At 41.2% G+C, this 12,126-nt stretch overlaps 1 protein-coding gene across 1 annotated transcript in view; it reads right to left on the minus strand.

Annotated features, from left to right (window-relative positions):
* The window catches only part of LOC111752499 (leucine-rich repeat-containing protein 37A-like), a 29,824-nt gene extending 17,912 nt beyond the window's left edge, over positions 1-11,912 (minus strand). The window contains exons 1-3 of the mRNA XM_064271453.1: positions 11,878-11,912; positions 1,512-1,583; positions 858-932 (exon numbers count right to left, since the gene is read on the minus strand). Of these exons, the coding sequence (XP_064127523.1) occupies positions 858-932; positions 1,512-1,583; positions 11,878-11,897 (167 nt within the window). The 5' untranslated portion in view covers positions 11,898-11,912. The remainder of the gene's footprint in view (positions 1-857; positions 933-1,511; positions 1,584-11,877) is intronic.
* Between the last annotated feature and the right edge of the window lie 214 nt (positions 11,913-12,126).

Here is a 12,126-nt window from a genome sequence, read left to right on the forward strand (position 1 = left end):
CCAACTCATAGCGACCCTATAGGACAGAGTAGAACTGCCCCATAGAGTTTCCAAGGAGCGCTTGGTGGATTTGAACTGTCGACCCTTTGGCTAGCAGCTGTAGCACTTAACCACTACGCCAACCAGGGTTTCTGAAATATACACATTAGGTAAAATGCAGAGCAATAGCAACTCTCATCCACTGCAGGTGGGAAAGCAAAATGGTCAGCCACTTTGGAAAACAGTTTAGCAGTTTCCTATACAGCTAAATATGCCCTTAGCATGTGATATAGCTATCCCTCTCCTAGGTATTTACCTCGAAGAAATGAAATCCTGTGTTTGCACAAAGACCTGTGTTTTCAGCAGCTTTGTTCACAATAACCAAAGGTGGAAACAACCCAGCTGTCCGTCAACTGCTGAATGGATAAACAAACTGTGGTACATCCACACAACTGGAATACTACTCAGCAAAACAAAGGAATGAACTACTGAAAGATGCAACACCACAGACAAATCTCAGACGGATTACACTAAGTGAAAGAAGCCAAACATTAAAGGTTCCATACTATATGAACACATTTATAAGATATTTTGCAAAAAGGAAAACAACAGCGATAGGAATGAGTTACATGGTTGCCAGGGGCTGGTGGCGGCAGGAAGGGATTGATGGCAAAGGGGCACAGGGGGCCTTTTTGGGATGAAAGAAATATTCTAACCTTGATTGTGGTACTGGTTACGTAAATGTATTTATTTGTCAAAACTCCTTGAAGTGTGCACTTAAAAAGGGTGAATTTGATAACATGTAATTAGACCTCAATAAACGGACTTTAAAATGATAAAATAAACCTGAAAAAAAATCTAAGAAAAAAATGACTTACAGTTTTTCCAACTTGAGTGTCATTATGAGGATGTTCTCAACTGTTGTAAGTGACACTTGTGTTGTTCCCATGTCTCTGAAGGAGAAAGACCAAATGTTCACGATATGAACCCAAAGACAAAAATTCTGTACTGAAAAAGATACTGAAGGACAGGTAATTACTTCAATTTTGGCTTCTCTGTAAAACAAGCTAGCTCAAGTTTATTTGCTGCAGAAGATACTTCCAGAAAGCTCTTACGGAAGAAATTCAAGTTTATTTGCATCATCAAATGGATGATGTCAGCACAGAACAGTAGAACCTGGAGTCTTTTACAGTTATCCCACTTCCCATTCCCCTATCGTATTAACCTCTCCTGATTCCTTGTTCTTTTTATAATGTACACCTTAATCTCTTTGCTTTTTAGAATAAATGACAGTTCTACATTTATCCGCATATACCATATCCATAGGTGTTCTTCAACACTGCTCTCTTCCCCTGTTGCTGTCCTGCCCAGTATACATCCTTTCTTAATCCATTTCTTAGCCAATAACTTTTTTAATAACAAAATGAAAATTATGTCTTTTTAGCCTAAATGCAAAATACTTAATTTTTGATGAAAGTGAAAATGAAGAATCGAAATTATCTCATAACCCATGAGATTATTGCAATACTTACAAATATTTTAATGCTGGCAATTTAAAAAGATACGAGTCTTCGATGGCTGTCAGAGGATTACGATTGAGAACTCTGGAAAAATGCAATGGAGTTAAAATTATCTGCATTTTCAATGACTTCCATGAAAGTTTATACTCTTTTTTTTTTTTTTGTATGGAAATTGCAGGTAAAAAAAAAAACAAAAATCATTTTCTGCCTTAACCTATAAATCACCCTTAGAATCCATAAAGCACTCTTCCTATGGGAATTAGAAGATAAGTGGAGAAAAGAAAGAGAGCGAGTGAGAAAAGAAAGGTGGATAACAAAGAAAAAATACACCAAAGAACTTCAGGAAGAAACCTGTAACCTCATTCGGCCAGAAAACCCTGGAAGTGACTATGCTGGGAGGAAGCCTTTGCTCCGTAGGAAATACTATTTCCAGTGTCCTCCATAATTCAAGGTGCTTTCATTTCAGTGTTCAGAACTTCAAACAATTCCATGGCTTAATTCACCCAATTTTAAAAAAAGGACCAATACTTTGGCCTTGGTACCAAAGGGGAAGAGGGTAAATCTAAGAAGAGGAACTTGGGGAAGCCATAGTTCTGTCACACACTCCAGGTGCATTCTTGTATCACAGCCCTTGTTCCACTGATGGCATCACCTTTACTTGTCAGTCTCCTGGACTGCCAGCTTCTTGAGGGCAGGGACCACAACCTGCCATTGGTGTCATCCCTGTACCTGGCATAGTGCCTGATGTTTACCAGGTCGTTAGTAAATATGTTGAATAAATAAATAACATTTTGCTTACACATCAATAAAATGAATATTCATTTTTACACAAATTTTTATTCCAAAATGTAGAATTGAATTTTTTCTCAATCCTTAAAAAAAAGAAAGAAAAGAAACTGCCTTTAGGTTAACTCTGTTCAAGAGTCATTAGGGTACTTTTGCAGAACATTATGGAATAATAATTATTACACGTATTACCAACTGAACTTGCAGGTATTATGACCAGCATTTCACACTGGAAACTCACAATAACCTTATATGGTCGACATTATCATTACCCCATTTTACAGATGAGGAAACTGAGGTACAGAGAGATTATCTAATTTGTCCTAGGTCACCAAGCTAGTAAGAAGCAGATTTAGGATTTGAACCCAGTCCTGTCTGACTCCAAACCCTGTGTTTAATCTGTATGAAGAAAATGAGGTTGAAAACAGCAGTTATTTTTATCCTCAATTTTGAGAGCATTAAACATAGGTATATAGCTTTTCGAATTTCATCTCCTCGTCTGGGAGAGCCTCATGAGAACTACACTTTCTCCTTTTATTTCTCTTCCCTAATTGTCTCTCATGACTAAATATTTCATTCGTCTATGTTCATGTATGTCAGGGTAGAACTGGGCTCCAAAGGGTCTTCCATAGCTGATTTTTCAGACAGAGATCATCAGGCCTTTCTTCCCAAGTGCCTCTGGGTGGACTTGAACCTCCAGCCTTTTAGTTTGTAGCCAAGCACATTAACCATTGGCACCATCCAGGGAATAAGGGTCTAGTATCCACAGTATGGAGCCCTGGTGCCACAATGGTTAGGAGTTCAGCTGCTAAGCAAAAAGTCACCAGTTTGAATCCCCCAGCTGCTCCTTGGAAACCCTATGGTTGAAGGCAACTGGTTTGGTGTGTTTGTTTTTATATCCACAATATATAAAGAACTTTTACAACTCAACAATAAAAAGACAAATAACACAGTTGAAATATGGGAAAAGGATTTGAATAGACATTTCTCCAAAGAGATATATAAATGGCTGATAAGCAGATGAAAAGTTGCTCAGTATCATTTAGCCATCAAGGAAATGCCAATCAAAACCACAATGAGGTACCACTTCGCATTTCCTAGGATGGCTTTAAAGACAGATGATATCAACAACAACAACAAAAATAAAGTTATTAAAGAAAAAAAGAAGATAACAAGGGTCGGCAAAGATGTAGAGGAAATGGAATCCTCACACGTTGGTAGTAAAAATGTAAAATGGTGCAATCACGGTGGAAAAGTTGGCAGGTCCTCAACATGTAAACACAGAGTCACAGTGTGACTCAGCAATTCCACTCCTTGGCATGTGCCCCAGGGAATTAAAAGCTGTAGTTCACACAGAAGCTTATACACAAATGTTCACAGCAGCATTGTTCGTAACAGCCAAAATGTGGAAACAATCCAAATGACTAGTAACTGATGAATGGAATAACGAAAGGTGGCATATCCATACAGTAGAACGTCATTTGGCCATCAAAAGGAAAGAAGTAGTGATACATGGAGCCCTGGTGGCACGGTGGTTAAGAGCTCAGCTGCTAAGCAAAAGGTTTGCAGTTTGAATCCACCAGCCACTCTTGGGAAACTCCATAGGGTGGTTCTACTTTGTCCTATTATACTAAGTGAAAGAAGCTGGACATAAAATGCCATGTATTTTATGATTCCATTTATACAAAATGTCCACAACAGGCAAATCTATAGAGACAGAAAAGAAAGTAGAACAGTGATTGCCAGAGGTTGGAGGGAGGGTATGGGATTTCTTTTGGGGGTGATGAAGTATTCCAGAATTAGATAGTAGTGATGGTTACCCAATTTCGTCAACATACCCCTGAACTGTACACTTTAAAATGGTGAATTTTATGGTAGGCAAATTATATCTCCTTGAAAAAAAGAACCATCTTGCAGTACACAGAGTGCCAGTGTCCAGAGATCAGGTGTGTTGGTAGATGGAGAAAAGGGGGACGAAGACTTTTCCTTACCCAAAGTCAGAGTTAGTAAGTGGTGTGTCTGGGAGCCACGTAGCTTGTTCTTGCCTTGTGATCGCCCCTATTCTTTCTAGGCTAGTGCATTCTTCCAGATTTATTTTAGTACTATTAATGAGTTTGATTTAAAACAGTAGTTATGTTCAGGAAGATGGTTATGAAGGGAAAGAATGTGAGTGTCACATGTCTGGTTGAGCATGGTTCCTCAGACAAGGGCTCCTTTTCCCTGTCTTTTTAAAACCTTTAAGTTCATTGATGGGCTCTGTGCAAGTGAGCCCACCCAGCTTTGGATCTCTCCCTGCCTACTTTTCCCCCAGCCATTAAGAATGACAATTAGAGAATATATATTAAAAAACCATTGTCTGGGAGGAGATTCTGACTCATAGCAACCCTACAGAACACAGCAGAAATGCCCAATAGGGTTTCCAAGGCTGTATTTGATCTTCTGCTTCTTTACAGAAGCAGACTGTCACTTCTTTGTCCCGAGGAGCAGCTGGTGGGTTTGAACCGCTGACCTTTCAGGTAGCAGCTCACGTCTCAACTGCTATATCACCAGGGTTCCCAAAGCAATATACAGCCAACACAGTGTACCAAAGTTTTGTATTCTTCCTCCCAGATTACCTCAGTTCTCCAAACCTCTGCTCTTTCCTTCCTTTTTTTTTTTGAACACATTATTTTCGTTTAGGTGAGAGTTTACAGAGCGAATTAGTTTCTCATTCAACAGTTTCTACACAGCTTGTTTCATGACATTGGTTGCAAACCCCTGAATGTGTCAGTACTCTCTCCCTTCTTCCTGGGTTCCCATGTCCATTCACCCAGCTTTCCTGCCCCTACCATCCTTCTGAACTTTGCTTTTGGGCAAATGCTGCCCTTTAGGTCTCATGTAGCTGATTGTTCTGAGGTGTACATTCCTCACTGGTGTTATTGTTTATTTTATAGGCCTGTCTACTGTTTGGCTGTAATGTGATCTCCGGGAGCGATTTCAGTTCCAAGTTTGAAGGGTGTCTAAGGGCCAAATTCTCAGGGGGTCCACGGGTCTCTATCAGACCAGTAAGTCTGGTCTTATTTATGAGTCTGAATTTTGTTCTACTTTTCCCTCCCACTCTGTCCATAACCTACTACTGTGGTCCTGCTCAGCCTCTGATCTTTCCTAACAGATCATCCATGACCTCACAGCCATCAGCTTAGTGTTTCCTCTTAATTAAACAGCCCTTCTGCAACTGGCATTAGGATGCTCAAATTTGTTCTTAATGAAATCAAAATATGGGGACACTCTTTGTTATCCTACTTCCTGCTCCTGCCTCTAGAGCATTCTTTCCTTCACCAAGCTTGTGCTTGGTTGAGAGAAATGACTTACCAGCTCAGGTTTCGGGGCCTCTGCAAGTCTTTTGGACAAACTAAATGAGGCTAATGGTTTTACAGAATTACAGTGGACAATGCACTAGAGATCATTTCCATTTCTGGTTCAGTCCCTTCATTTTAGAGATGAACTAAGGTGCAGTGGGGTTGCAGAATAGGTTTAGGGTCCCACAGCTAGCTAGTTAAAGAGTTCAGAGACGAGAACTCCTGACTCCTAGCCTATTGCCTATATGACATTCATGGGCTTATCTTTATCGGAGAAAAATGTGGCAATACTTTTTATTAGCTCAGAGCCTGTCCCAAAGTCAAAGTTCAAGAAATATTTTTCTAAATTATTTTTTAAAGTGTATCTTATTAGAAGAATAAAATACAAATATATTTTTTAGGAGATACATTTCCAATAAAATTTACTATTGATATTTAATAATTATGTATGAAAGATTATATATATATGTATATATATATACATAAATTTGAAAGGATTTTTTCTTTTAAATTTTTTAAAATTTATTTTTAGTGTACGTTAGATGAAGGGTTACAGAGCAAACTAGCTTCTCATTAAACAATTAATACACATATTGCTTTGTGACACTGGTTATCAACCCCATGACATATCAACACTCTCTTCTTCTCAACACTGGGTTCTCTATTACCAGCTTTCTTTTCCCCTCCTGCCTTCTCGTCCTTGCCCCTGGGCTGGTGTGCCCATTTAGTCTCATTTTGCTTTATGGGTCTGTCTAATCTTGGGCTGAAGGGTGAACCTCAGGACTGACTTCTTTACTGAGCTAAAAGGTATCCAGGAGCCATACTCTTGGAATTTCTTCAGTCTCTATCAGACCAGTAAGTCAGTTTTTGTGTGTGTGTGTGTGTGAGTTAGAATTTTGTTCCACATTTTTCTCCAGCCCTGTCAGGAACCCTCTATCGTTATCCCTGTCAGGGCAATTGATGGTGGAAGCCGGGCACCATATAGTTGTGCTGGACTCTGTCTGGTGGAGGCTGTAGTACTCATGGTCCATTAGTCATTTGGACTAATTGTTCCTTTGTGTCTTTGGTAGAAAATACAAATATTTTGCACGGGTCTTTTGCTGTAGAACAAAGGGACAGATGAAAGGGGGCTCACAACATAAGGGAACATTTCTTACCTCTTATATTTTTTTCTCCCAATTCTTCTACACAGGTCCAGACAAATGGGCTATGTGTCCTTTCTATTAACTGAATACACAGAGAAGAATTGAGAACTGAAGCCTGTCATCACTGTCCTGAGTGTCCTGAAATCCTAACAGCATTAGCTGAAAAAAATATCCAAAGCAGGCAGTGAAAATAAATTTAAAATAGGACAAACTCCCAAACTGTCTATTCTAGAATTTCAAGACAAGCAGGGAAAAACCGGTTCCTTGGAGGAAGGTAATCAAAAAAATAAGCAGAGTGACCTAGACCTTGTTCCGATATGTCTGAAAGTACTTGGGGATGGAGTGACCCCTTTCCTTTACTCATCACATAGATCCATGAGCCATGAGAACATGACTGCCCACGTGAAGCTCCTCAATACAAGACCTCTGATGACATCACAGAAACTTTCTCAGGGGCAAAGCCTAAAGAACCTGAAATGGTTAGCCTATCCTTGAATCGAAGTTCGGAGAATAGCCTGGAAGAAGACTCTCTGACTGGGTGTACAAAGAAGCAGAGAGAAACAGTGGAAGGAGCAAGGGCCCTGGAATCAGGCAGAGCTGGGTTTGAATTCTGATTCTGCCACTTTCTGGTGAAGTGACTTGAGTAATTCACTTCTCTGAGCCTTATGTAGCACCATTTCTCACACAAGGTAGTTTGAAGATTAAATGAAAGCACATGTGTAAAGCACCTAGCATGGGCTGGGCACAGAGTAGGTGCTCAGAGGTAACGATGTCATATCTGCACTGGCCCGTGAGCACAAATCCTAGGCCTACCCTGGGATGGCATGGCGAGGGGCTCCATGGGGTTTTCACAGGAAAATGAAGCTCTCTGCTCTAACGGTCCTATCCAAGTAAGAAAGCAACTTCAAGACACAATGCACAAGAAGTCAAACTGCCCTCATACACTCACATTACAAGGAATGGAGAGCTGCATGGAAAATTGCTGTGAATCTCCTCAGTGGCTCAGCCCACTTATTAACAGTGTGTACCCAGGCAAGCTACCCAACATCTCTGAGTTTCAATTTCCTCATATGTAAAATGGGGATAATAATATCTATATCACAAGACTTACGGAGAAAGCAAAAATGAGATACATCATGAGCTAACATGCATTGAGCATTTACTATGTGCCCCGCCCGATGATAAGACCGTTATGCATGCCATCTTACTTGGTATAATAGGTAAAACTACTTAGTGTAGTGTGTGGAGCATCATAAGAAATACCTAACAAGTACAGGTTTTAAAGAAATATCACGGGGCAGAGGAAAATTACTAAGCTTCAGAGAGAAAAGAAGATAGCTTGGGTGGGAAGAATAACATGAAGATGGAAAAAGACATTTTTTTTTTTTTAATACATGCTGGGTATGACGGTCTCAACACTTTTGAACCATTGCAAATTAAACAGCTACCCTAAATTACTCCAAAGAACAGACCCAAGTTGTTTCTTTTCATCTTTAATGTTCATGCCTTTCTAAGAAGAAGCTGCCAGGTTTCCAGTGCACACCAAAAAGTGATGACAACATCCCGAAGTGTCTTATATTTTGTGTGTTAACCTCTATCTAAAGAGAACCGATGCTAGTTGACTGGGGGAGCGGTAGGGCATCTCTGTGATGAAGCTCAACTGGCCTTCAAAGCGTGGCCTCACCTACCTCATTGATATTGTCAGTGGGGCAAATAATTCAGTAGGAGTTAGGCTTGGATTTTCAACTTATTCTCTCTTGGTGCTTAAGTTCTTGGCACAACCTTGATGTGTCACAGACAAGTCAGCATGTGAACGTGCTCTATCTGCATAAGGTATAGCCTCTATGTGTTTAAAATCATGAAGCTTTTATGGTTAGAACCAATAAACTTGACTAAGAGAATTTTTTTTAATTAGCCACCAGTCTGGACCTGTGTAGGTGAATAAAGGAGAAACACTTTAAAGTCAGAAATAAAAGGCATACTTAACATTTGGGATTATCCACTCCTGCTTGTTTTCCACACTATATTTCATCCCTGATTTCATCTGAAAGAGATATGATTACTGCTACTATTCAAAGAGCGCTGTTTAACTAATGAAGTCTTGGCACGTCTTTGAGGAGGATTTCAGACTCAGAGAAGACTGACTCATTACACTTCTAACATGTTCAGCTGGGGTTTGTAACGACACAGAGGCTTCGCTCAGGAGACCTGCTGCTGCTGCTGTTGCTACTGCTGCTGTCGAGTTGATTCCAACTCACGGGGACCCTACAGGACAGAGCAGAACAGCCCCATAGGGTTTCCAAGGCTGTCATCTTTACAGACGCAGACCGCCACATCTTCCTCCCGCAGAGCGCTGGTGGGTTTGAACTGCTGTCCTTTCCGTTAGCAGCCAAGCGTTTAACCACTGAGACACCAGGGCTCCTTTTCAGGAGATTTACTGGGTTATAATTAGCTGGAACCTAGGTTTTGTTCAGCCTGAAGCTTATCTAATTTGTAAATTCTCTTTAATAAAAAAGTGCAAACGTGTAAGTACAAAAACCTCTAGGGCCCCTCCTAGGACCTTGGAAGGGTTCTCTGGAAGTAAGGGGCCCTGAGGCTTAAGCTTTGTTCAATCCAAGATAAACCCACCTCCGCTGGGACCTTTTAATAAAAACGTTTTTAATGCAGGTAAAACACTGTTCCAACTTGTAAACGTTCCGGTGCTGGGCCACACAGGTTATAAAATTACTTAGCTTTTCAGAGGTGGCATCTTCTCTTGGCAATTTGCCTTTGGAAACAGATGCAATAAAGCTTATATTTCACCTGTGGCAAATTTCCTATTAGAAAAATTTGATCCAAAACAGAGAAGGAGCCCAGCTGCCAACCCACATTGTGGCAATTGTGCCAATCTTTTCAACATGCCTGTGTATTAGTTTTAGGAGTACACCCGTTGCTGTCGAGTTGATTCCAACTCAAAGGGACCCTATAGGGCAGAGCAGAAATGCCCCGTGGGGTTTCCAAGGCCGTAGTCTTCCTGGAAGCAGGCTGCTACGTCTTTCTCCCTTGGAGTGGCTGGAAGGTTCAAACGGCCGACCTTTTAGGTAACAGCTGAACACTTAACCACTGTGCCACCAGGGCTCCTTTTTCGCGGCATACCTCGATTCAAATCACATTTTTATTCATTTATTTCCAATACTAAAAAAAAACAAACAAACAGTGCCATCTAGTCGATTCCAACTCACAGTGACCCTAGAGGACAGAGCAGAACTGCCCCATAGAGTTTCCAAGGAGCGCCTGGTGGATGTGAACTGCCGACCCTTTGGTTAGCAACTGTAGGACTTAACCACGAGGCCACTAGGGTTTCCTTTCCAATACTAGCTAGCTTTAACTCTTTCATTACTATTTAGCAAATGCCCTTCTCTGTTTTTTAAGATGAACACATAAATTTGAGATACAAAGTTGGTCTCTCCTCCATCCACTTTTTTCTATGAATTTTGTCTAATCCCCTACCTTTCCTCTGGAGCCCTGTGTTGGCACAGTGGTTAAGCACTAACCGAAAGATCGGCGGTGGGAGCCTATCAGCCACTCCACTGGAGGAAAATGAGGCAGTCTGCTTCTGTAAAGATTACAGCCTTGGAAACCCTATGGGGCAGTTCTACTCTGTCCTACATGCTGTGAGTTGAAATAGACTTGACGTTAATGAGCTTCGTTTTAGGGGGTTCCCTTTCCCCTCCTTTGTCATCCCACTACCATGTTACCCTGCGCAGGGATCCTAGTGTGGCTCTTCTATGTTTTCTCATCAACCTCCACTTCCTTCTTCCATTCTGACAGTCTCTTAGGGACAAAGTCCTGTCCCATTCCTCTTTGTACACCCAGCACTTAGTACAGTGCCTGACACACGGTGGTCAGTGAACGTTTGTCATTGATCTCATTAATTAAAGTGTGATATCCACTTTTCCCCCTATGTTGCCTACATAATTACAGTGAAAACAATTCTTACCAGGGACATTACGACCTTGTTATTGAAGCTACCAAAGTTTCTTGGTGTGGGAGCTAACCACCCAGCTCTCTGGTCTCTTATCACAGACTATTCATAAAAGTCTCTGGTGCCGACAAAAGAAAAAGAGACCCTCAAGTTTCCTTTCCCCAAGTTCAGCGTCAGGAAATTAACGGTGGGGCAGGTGGCTACAGGTTGGCATCTGCGGGATGTTAATCAGGCTCCAGGCACACCCGACATGAACTGTGTGACATGGATTGCTGAACCATCAGGCAGTCTTTTCCAAAGTCAGGTTTAGAGGACAAGCTCCATCTTTCGTCCAAAATTCCCTTGAGGCCAGTGAACATACCCACTACCACTGCCTGGTGTCAAAGAGAAATCACAGAATTTTCTAGCTGAAAGAGAATAAAACCCACACTTCTTGTTTGAAGAGTGGTCAGGAAAGAAGGCATTTGGAATTAGGCTAGAGCAATGTATTTTCCTTATTAACACTTTTCACGCTATTCCTTAACAAACACTGTTTTTCTTCATCCCTCAGAGATTCCCTCTATGCATAGATAATTCATAACTTTTTGAAAAGGATATATGCTGTTTGGAAAATAACGTTCTGGGTGCCTAGGGAGAGAAGTGCACTCTGGCACGTTTCCCGGGATTCCCTTTACTGTACAGTCTAACAGAAGCTGATGGCTGAGAAAGAACCCCAACTCTTCGCTCTCTGGAGGACCCTGTGCTCTGCCTTGTGCTGTGTGGCTACACATTGCACACATTTAAGCAGGGAGGAACCTTACACGTGAGCTGGAATCCAAGTTAAATTCCAAAGCGGAATTCCTAGGACCATCCACACACCCGAGCAGCATCACTGGGATCCCCACGACAGGGCTAGTTTGCGTGCTACTCGCTCGGTGCATTTAGTGCCCCCGCCGAAGTTCAGTGCTAGGGCAAGGAGAACATGCCACATATGAGTTAGACAGCTCTCTTGGCCTCTTTGTACCTTAGTTTCCTCATTTGAAAAAATCGATCTTAAGACATACATGTTTCAGAATTTCTACTTGCTCATACACCCGGCTAACTGATACAGTTCGATGTTTTCACACATAATCTCTTCCCATGTGTCCATCTTCTATCCCACTTACAACGTCTGTAAAAACTGCATTCCATGCCAGGCCTGAAACGTTCCAAAGCCAAGTTCTGTGATTAAATTGCAGCCAAGGTTTCTACAAACAGACACAAACAAGAGAGAATAAATAAATAAATAAAGGTATTCTTTCAGAACACCCCTCCTTTGGCAATGATTCTAATTTATATATGATGAACACTAACTGCAACACTCCCTCCAGACACTAAGGGAATCTCATTATGGAAGATCTTTGCTTATGATTTAT

The sequence above is a fragment of the Loxodonta africana genome, chromosome 18 (genome assembly GCF_030014295.1).
Source record: "Loxodonta africana isolate mLoxAfr1 chromosome 18, mLoxAfr1.hap2, whole genome shotgun sequence".
NCBI lineage: Eukaryota > Metazoa > Chordata > Mammalia > Proboscidea > Elephantidae > Loxodonta > Loxodonta africana.